Genomic DNA, 9092 nt, shown 5'->3' with positions numbered 1-9092 from the left:
AGTCAGTCAGCAGAGTCCTGGCACTATGCGCCCTCAGTAAAAGGGGCCTTCCTGCTTCCCTCCCGACAGAGGCTGTGGGATAGGAGAGTACACCCAGGGCACAGGAAGCCCCTAGGGCCTGGGCTAGGTGAAGGGCCGTCTTTCCCCAGAGCAAGGGACGAGGGGTGAACCTGGGCTCAGTGGCCTGCACTGACTCAGAAGGGGGTCGGGTGGGAGTGGACAGGGGAAGGGCCAGTGAGGACATCTGAAGCAGGCAGCGGGCAGCGACACCTTCAGCCTCCCACCCTGGTTCTGGACCTGTGCTGGCCACATTAAGGACCCAACAGGTCACGCCTCCTTTCACTGCGGAACTCTTTGCCTTTAGGAAATGGTGACCGTCATGAAGGTTTCTCTAAATCCTGGAGGTCATAGCCCCAGGAGGCCACTGAAGGCAGGGCAAGGCCTCCCCCAAGTAGAGGACACCCTGCCTTTCCCATCCCTGTCCTTTGGGGGTCTCTTCAGCCCAGAATGCCATGCGGCCAAGACTCTGGGGTTTTCCTCATGAAGCCACCAGCCTGCCCTGAGCCACTTCACCTGTGAAGGACAGTCTCCAAAAACTTGCTGAGGCCTTGTCAGGGTACACGCTCCCAGATGCCTGAAGCATTTTCCCTTGGTGAAGAGGCCGTCAGAGCGCTTCAGTTCAGAGAGAAGGGTCAAGAGGGGCCATGTATATAGCTGAGCTACCACAGCCTTGGTCAGCCCAACTTCCTGCTTCTGAGGGGCCCGGGAGATCCTGAGGGAGGCTGGGGTGCCCCGGGCACCCCCCTCTCAGGGCAGCACCAACCCTCAGCACCCTGAGCCAGGAGGCCTGTGCCCAAGTCCAGGGGTAGGACCTCACCAACTCCGCAGCCATGTATTCATTAGCTCCCAGTTCTAGAGGTCACAAGTCCAGATTCTGTGTGGCTATTTTTGCTCGGGGTCCCAGAGGGCTGAAATTGAGGCATCTACCAGATTGCGTTCCTTTCTGCCGGTTCTGGGGAAGAACTGGCTTCCGAGCTCCACTTGGCAGAATTCTGATCCTTGCAGCCATGGGACTGAGGTCCCCGTGTCCTCGCTAGCTAGCTGTAAGCCAGATCCTCTCTCAGCTCCTAGAGGCTGCCCACTTACCATGGGGCTCCCTCCATCTTCAAGTCAGCAACAGAGGATTTCTCATGCACTGAATCCCCTACATGCTTCAAATCCCTGACTTCCTCCTCTTCTACCAGCAGAAAACTACTTTGAATAGGCTCATGTGGTTAGGGCAAGGCTCACTCAAATACTTTCCCTATCTTCAGGTCAGCTTGCCATAAGACAGCCCTACCATGGGCGTAAAATCCCTCCAAGAAGCCGGGCGTGGTGGCTCACGTCTGTAATCCCGGCACTTTCGGAGGCCGAGGCAGGTGGATCACCTGAGGTCGGGAGTTCGAGACCAGCCTGACCAACATGGAGAAACCCCAATCTCTACTAAAAATACAAAATTAGCTGGGCATGGTGGCGCATGCCTGTAATCCCAGCTACTTGGGAGGCTGAGGCAGGAGAATCGCTTGAATCCGGGAGGCGGAGGTTGTAGTGAGCTGAGATCGTGTCATTGCACTCCAGCCTCAGCAACAAGAGCGAAACTCCATCTCAAAAAATAAAAATAAATAAATAAAATCCCTTTGAGTCACAGTTCCAGAGATTATATTAATGCAAGACATGTTCACGGCAGGTGGCAGTGGGACATCTTGGGGGCCATCTCAGAATTCCCTCTACCACAGGCAGTAGAACCTAAGATAACTTTTTAAAATTTTAAAACACCCATACACATTTTACATCTTATGTTAAAATATAGCCACGTTTATTTTACTATTAAACCTTCCCTACCCCAACTCTTTGAAAAAAAAAAAAATGGATGCCCCGGATGAGGCACTACATTGATCCTGTGGCTTCGAGTATCCCGGTCGGCAACACAAAGCCACAGCCAAGGAGTCCAGAACAGGATCTAAGGCCTCTGGTCCTAGCCAGGCCCAGGAAGGGAGCCAGGCTGGACAGGCAGTGGGACCCAGGGCTCCCAGTGCCCAAGGACCAAGGGCAACAGGCAGACAGCCTTGACCAAGACGTATCCTGAAAGACGGTCAGGCCAGGGTACCCCAAGGCCAGATAGCTCCTCCCTCAACCCACCCCCCAATAAATAAGCACAAAACCTGGCCACTGTAGTCTCAACCTCCAGGGATTCCCAGACAGGCCACAGGGAGCTCCCAGAACCCTGGGAACAGCTACACTGGCCCCATATTCTCCTTCCCTATTGACCTGGGAGCTGCCTGTGAGGAGGGCAGACTCATGTCACAGGATTACAGAGAAGGTCCTAAAGTGACCTCTTCCTAGATTGACAGGTCCCGGCCCTAGATCCTCAGCCTGTAGCTGTGGAGCCCCCCTTCCCAGTATGGACGCAGTGGGGCCCTCATCCTTCCTCCCACCCACTGGGCTTGCTGTCCTGTCTATCCTGCTGTCCCATCCTGTCCTGTCCTGGGAGCCCAGGCTGAGGACCGGGGAGCAGGCAGGAAGGGTCCATCCCCACGTGCAGAGTCCAGCTGGGCAGCTAATCATCAGAGTAGCGGTTCCCTGCGAGGGAGAGGAAGAAGAACAGGGAGGGAGGCATCAGGTGAGGAGCAGGCGGAGTAGGCCAAGGGCCCCTGCCCCTGGTGCTCACCCAGGACGTTGAATTTGCACAGTGGGCAGGTCTGCTGGAGCATCAGCCAGGGGTCCACACAGTCTCGGTGAAACTCGTGCTTACAGGGCAGCACCCGGAGCCACTACAGGGGTGGGAGAGGAAGGTCTCAGGCCACTGAAGCAGGACTCCACATGGGGGTGCCTGGTCCCATGCCCCTTGCCTCAGCTGGGGAACTGAAACCTCACTGCTTCCCCCACCCCACTGAAATTCTGCTCTGTAGCCCTGGGGGCTGAAGGAGAAGGGCCTGGTGGGGGTGGTTCCAAGGTCCTGGGAGTAAGGTGGGAGGCATCACCGGTGAGCTGGGCACTAGCCTGCTTGTTGCAGAAGTAGTCCAGGCACACGGCACAGGTCTCAACACCCGGCTCTGGGAGGCCCTGCGCCGCCCTGCTCAGCCGGCAGCGCCGTGTCTTGAGGGATGCCAGTCTCCGCACCACGCGGCGCTTAAACAGGTCCACCTGTGGGGAGAGGACAGGCACGGTCTCGCAGGCCCAAGGGCTGAGGGTTCTGGGGCTCCCTGGGGCTGGCTCTCACCTGGCCTCCGAGCTCCCGCTGGCTCTGCCTCGACGCCTGCCGCTGGGCCTGGACCACGAGGCCTGTGCACAGGAGCATGGCCACCAGTAGGATGGCATTCCACAGCTGCTGCAGGGGCTTCTGGGGAGGGAAGCAGTCATCAGGGACATGGGGCCGCCCCCACACGCCTCCCTTAGGAACATCTATCCCCAGGAACGCCAGGGAGCAGGCAGGTGAGGTGTGCTGATGGCCTCTGTGTCCCTGCAGTCCCCAGCTTCCTCTTCCGAAGGCTCCGTCCCTCCCACTGTGTGCTTCTCAGGATCACTCACTCTGCCCTACACGTTTTCCCATCCAGCTTCAAGAAGAGCCACATCCATTCCCAGCCCAGGGCTCTCTGGGCAACAAACCTGATGTTTTGCACACACAGAAGCTTCTATCTGGTAGCCTCAGAGACTCCCCAACCCAGCACCCAGCAACCTAACACCCACCCTGGGACCTGCTCACTCTCCCACCCCCATCCTCCTGCACTTCCTCCTGGTCGGCTTTCTCAGGCCCTGCCATCACCCACTCACCCATCCAGCCTGAACGTTCACACCCCCCAGTACGGGAGGGAGCCAGCCCCCAAGGCCTGTTGCTTTGTTCTCCTGGGTTGGGGGGTGGTCTCTCATGCCCTCCTTGCCACCCATTTCCCACCCACAGCCAGAGGGTTCTCCCCTGCACACCAGGCCCCGCAGCTCCCCTGCCTGAGCTCCTTCCCTGTAGTGCCACCTGCCTCCTCTCAGTGTCCTGTGCTCCTGGCTCCCTCCCGTATCTGTGCCTCTCCATACTGTTCCCTGTCTTGGAAACCCTCTTCCACCTTATCCCTTTTCTCAGCTACTGCCTCCACCACATCTTGCTCTAGAAGCTCCCTGACCTCTTACGGCCGGGTGAATGTGCCCCCTAACCTCCGGCTGCCCCGCCCTCCTCACACCTGCTCTACCCAGCGTTCTCTTGCAGCTGCCCTTGGGGGTCTGTGTGCTCCTATCTGTGGGAGGTAACCATAGCTGATGTGGCCACCACTCTAACCCAGTACCTCCCATCATCTTTGTGGAATGAGTGAATCTCGAAAGGAAATGTGACTGAGAGAACACTGTAAAGCCCGGGGGCCTCAGGCCCCTGGGCAGCCTCAGAGTGACTGAGGGAACAACAAGGATCTTGACTCAACTCGCCCCAGCTGTGGTGTGGCTGCTGGGCTCTGACTACTCAACAGCTGGCTCACGAGATGGTGCGGCGGAGTAAGCAAAACACAGCACGCTCCCTCAGGTGCGCCTCTGCACAGGGTCTGTGGATGTCTTAGGACTAAGACACACATTCACTCTGCAGCTGAGTGCTGCTCTGCCATCGTGTTCTTCCCTGACCGATGCTAAAGTTCATCCACCGTCATGTGGGGAAGAGGGGCTGAGAAATGACCTGATGTGAAGAGCTCACAGCTCTAGACAAGCCTGGGTGCTGCTAGTGCCACAGGCCATTGCTCTGCTCAGAGTGGAGGTGCTCTGGGGGCCCTCACTGGGAAGTGTCTGTGAGCCCCAACTCCCCTCTCCATCCTGCCCTCTTCTCTCCTCCAGCTGCAGCTGGGCAGTGCCACCTGTTCTAGGAAGCTGTCCCCAAGCCCCAGGCTGAGTGCCTTTACCATGCCCTAGAGGGTCCCGGGGTCACCACCAGCTCTGTGCTCACCCCAGCAGTGACAGCATGTCTCTGGCCTATCTCCTCTCCAGACTGGGCCCCCATGAGCCCAGGGCTAGAGCAGCCCAGTTGGCCAACACCTGCTGGGGGCTGTATACCAGGAGACTGGGGCATCACTGTGTGGCAGAGAAGTAACTCAAGAAATGCTTGTGGGCCGGCCGCGGTAGCTCGCAGGCCTGTAATCCCAGCACTGTGGGAGGCCGAAGCGGGCAGATCACCTGAAGTCGAGAGTTCAAGACCAGCCTGACGAACATGGAGAAACCCCGTCTCTACTAAAAATACAAAAAATTAGCTGGTGTGTGGTGGCACAGGACTGTAGTCCCAGCTACTTGGGAGGCTGAAGTAGGAGAGTTGCTTGAACCCAGGAGGCAGAGGTTGCAGTGAGCCAAGATCGCACCATTGCACTCCAGCCTGGGCAGCAAGAGTGAAATGCTGTCTCAAAAAAAAAAAAAAAGCTTGCGGACAGAATACCCTTGAATGCCCTTGATGCCAAGTGTTGGAAATCCAGGGATGATAAAACATAGCCCTGGCTGTCAGGAGACAAAGTGACACTCCTGAGCCCCACGCCAGGACTGAGTGGCCATTATGGTGTAAGTTCTCCAGGGCAGAGCCTGCTCTACAGCCCCATGCCTCAGAGCAGCCAGCTGGCTGGGCTGAAGGTGTGGCCAGCCTGAAGCTCTGCTGCAGGCCAGAGACCCAGCCTCCCCAGGCTCACTGCATCCTGGGGAGCCCTATGTACCCCAGGTTCAGTGCATCTTGGGGAATGTACCTTGTAGAGCCCCAGGTGAGGATGGAGGGCAGGAAGAGCAGTAAGAACGGTTCATTAGCCAGGGATGGTGGCTGACACCTGTAATCTCAGTACTTTGGGAGGCCAAGGTGGGCAGATTGCCTAAGCTCAGGAGTTCGAGACCAGCCTGGGCGACACAGTGAAACCCCATCTCTACAAAAAATACAAAAATTAGCTAGACATGGTGGCATGTGCCTGTAGTTCCAGCTACTTGGGGGGCTGAGGTGGGAGTGTCACCTGAGCCCAGGAGGTCAAGGCTGCAGTGAGCCAAGATCGTGTCATTGCTGTTCATCAGACCTTCCTGATACATGAGTGTTGCTGCTCTGGACTCCCAGAGGCTGGAGGGATGGTGACTGGGCCCTGGGGTCAGGACTGAGAGCCCAACGCCCATCAGGCCAGCCACTGAGATGCCTACTCCAGCCACCCGTCAGACACCTCAGCGGCCATGGCCACCCAATAATTGGGTTGGGACCACCTTGACCTCGGCCTGCAGCCTGGCCAAGGCTGCTCAGCTCTGCCCTCTGGAGCAGCCAGACCGACCTGCAGACTGCGCACAGCCCCACCCCAGGCCTCTCACCAATGCCTGACCTGTCCAGAGGCCTGTGTGGGCTACAGAATACCGTCCCTGTTCACAAATGAGGAACCCGAGGCCAGAGAGGTGAAACTCCCAGCCTGAGATCAGTCAGCCAATGTTTCCGAGCCAGGATTCGATCCCAAGATTGCCCCACTGGAAGTTGCCCTGCACAGCCCACGGTGGCCAACACCTGCTGGAGTCTGTACACTAGGAGACTGGGAGGTGACTGCCCAGCAGTCCAGGGACTCAAGAAATGCTTGTGGACAGAATACCCTTGAATGCCCCGATGCCAAGCGCTGGAAATCCAGAGACGATAAAACACAGTCCTGGCTGTCAGGAGACAAAGTGGCGCACCCGCATCACATGCAGGATGGGCTGTCCCAAGAAGCCCAGGAACAGCCTGACCACGCCTTGCTGTGATACAAGAGGGAGAGAGGGGACTTCAAGCTGGGCTGTGAGCGAGGCTTTCCAAAGAACGGTGGCAGGATGAGTTGTGAAGGTTCTAGCTAGACTAGGACGTGTGGACACAGAGAGAAAAGGTGTCCACGTCTACAGCCAGGCGTAGACAAGGCCCAGTGGCAGAAGGCCAGAGCATGTGTAGTCATTGGTACAGGGTGGCCAGAGCATAGGAAAAAGGACTAGAAAAACAGAGTGAGTGAGTGATGCAGAGAGCTGTAAAAGCCACGCGAAGGGGTCTGAACTTTATTCTACAGACAGTAAAATAAGGCTTCCCAATGCCTGCAGAAGGTGAGGACAGCAGCTAACACTGACTGCACGTGACCTGGCCCAGGCACCCCACTGAGCGCCCACCTGCACCATGTCTCTGAACACTCACAGCACTCCTGTGGGGTGGGACAGGCCGTCCTTGCCACCACGGTAGGGAGAAGCCACAGGATTTGCAAGACAAGGCCATGTATGTGGCCCCATGAGCCTCCTTTCCCTAGGCCCCATGTCATCTGCTAGCACCCACCTGCTCCTGGGCACGACTGCCTCCCAGGCAGACCAAGTCCTGCCATCCTCCATAGCCATCCTTGGAGAGGCCACAGGTGGTCCATAAGGTCAGCTTCCACTCAATATTGGCAGACAGGGACTCTCCGCTGGTGATCTCAGCTGTGGCCTGGGTCCTCCTGGGAGGGCCAGATGGAAGGACTCTTGGAAAGAGAGGCCCAGACCCACCCAATCCCAGCTCTGCAGGAAAAGGGTACCTATGACTATCGCCCCTGTTGGCCTTCCACTTTACCCCAGGCCTTTTGTCTCTATTGGTTTTTCCAGTTTTCACACCAGCCAGGCCAGGGAAGCCTGCAAGCCCAGGGAGTCCACCTTCCTCCTTGCTGGGGCCAGTCCCCTCTGCCCACAGAGCCACCTCCTTGCTCCAAGCTCCAGGCTCTGGCACCTCCTTCCCATGCCCTCACCCAGTTTTCAGCCTGGGAAAGGGCAGTCTTTTTTGTTTGTTTGTTTGTTTGTTTGTTTTTGAGACAGGGTCTCCCTTTGTCACCCAGGCTGGAGTGCAGTGGCACAGTCACATTTCACTGCAGCCTCTACCCCCAGGGCTCAAGTGATCCTCCCACTTCAGCCTCCTGATTAGCTGGGACTACAGGCATGTGTCACCACACTCAGCTAATTTTTGTATTTTTTTTTGTAGAGACTGAGTCTTGTCATGTTGCCCCGGCTGGTATCAAACTCCTGGACTCAAGTAATACTCCTTCCTCGGCTTACCAAAGTGCTGGGATTACAGGCATGAAACACCATTCCCAGCCGAAAGGGCAGTCTTAAAGCTAACAGTTGGCCAGGCGCGGTGGCTCACACCTGTAATCCCAGCACTTTGGGAGGCCGAGACAGGCGGATCACGAGGTCGGCAGATCGAGACCATCCTGGCTAACACGGTGAAACCCTGTCTGTACTAAAAATACAAACAAATTAGCCAGGCATCGTGGTGGGCACCTATAGTCCCAACTACTTGGGAGGCTGAGGCAGGAGAATGGCGTGAATCCAGGAGGCGGAGCTGGCAGTGAGCTGAGATCGCGCCACCGCACTCCAGCCTGGGCAACAGAGCGAGACTTCATCAAAAAAAAAAAGCTAACAGTTAGGCCGGGCCCTACCAGGCCCAGTCACAGCAGCAGCAGGGGCAGCAGGGGCAGCAGCAGCAGTAGTGGCAACGGGGGCTCACGCCTGTAATCCCAGCACTTTGGGAGGCCGAGGCAGGTGGACCTGAGGTCAGGTGTTTAAGGCCAGCCTGGTCAACGTGGTGAAACCCTGTCCCTACTAAAAATACAAAAAATTAGTTGGGTGTGGTGACACATGACTCTGATCCTAGCTACTTGAGAGGCTAAGGCAGGAGAATCACTTGAACCTGGAAAGCAGAGGTTCCACTGAGCCGAGATTGCACCATTGCACTCCAGCCTGGGCAACAAGAGTGATACTCCATCTCAAAAAAAAAAAAAAAAAAGGCTAACAGGTAAGACCTTGGTCCCAAGCCCCCTCAGCCCATGGGAGAGCCAGGGGCTCTCTGTACCCAGGGTCAGTCCTTTGAAGTCTAAATGCCAACTCACTGCAGCAGTGCATCCAACAGCTTGGTGACATTGGAGGAATAATGGAGGACGATCACTGGCCTAAGCAGAAGCTGGGATATGTCCAGCTGCAGGGAGACAAGGAAGTCAGCAGGCCTGGGTCTCCCTTTCCCCAGCTTGCTTACCCTCACCGCCTGGTCTGATTTCAGCAGGCCTGGGTCTCCCTTTCCCCAGCTTGCTTACCCTCACCGCCTGGTCTGATTT

The 9092-nt window shown here is 56.9% G+C and overlaps 1 protein-coding gene across 2 annotated transcripts in view; it reads right to left on the bottom strand.

The window, feature by feature from the left end:
- Positions 1–1829: 1829 nt before the first annotated feature.
- RNF215 (ring finger protein 215) overlaps positions 1830–9092 on the bottom strand; it is a 16274-nt gene continuing 9011 nt past the window's right edge. Inside the window, exons 3-8 of one of the 2 annotated variants that reach the window (XM_011979089.1) lie at positions 8871–8956; positions 7292–7448; positions 3260–3379; positions 3040–3183; positions 2708–2810; positions 1830–2619 (exon numbers count right to left, since the gene is read on the bottom strand). In XM_011979089.1, coding sequence (XP_011834479.1) covers positions 2597–2619; positions 2708–2810; positions 3040–3183; positions 3260–3379; positions 7292–7448; positions 8871–8956 — 633 coding nt within the window. In that variant the 3' untranslated portion in view covers positions 1830–2596. Of the gene's footprint in view, positions 2811–3039; positions 3184–3259; positions 3380–7291; positions 7449–8870; positions 8957–9092 lie in introns of both variants that reach the window. The other variant, XM_011979088.1, reaches the window with a different exon arrangement.

This window comes from Mandrillus leucophaeus, unplaced genomic scaffold (assembly GCF_000951045.1).
Source record: "Mandrillus leucophaeus isolate KB7577 unplaced genomic scaffold, Mleu.le_1.0 Scaffold2, whole genome shotgun sequence".
Lineage (NCBI taxonomy): Eukaryota > Metazoa > Chordata > Mammalia > Primates > Cercopithecidae > Mandrillus > Mandrillus leucophaeus.
Note: the sequence above shows the minus strand (reverse complement) of the source record. Positions and strands in the feature narration are given on the sequence as shown.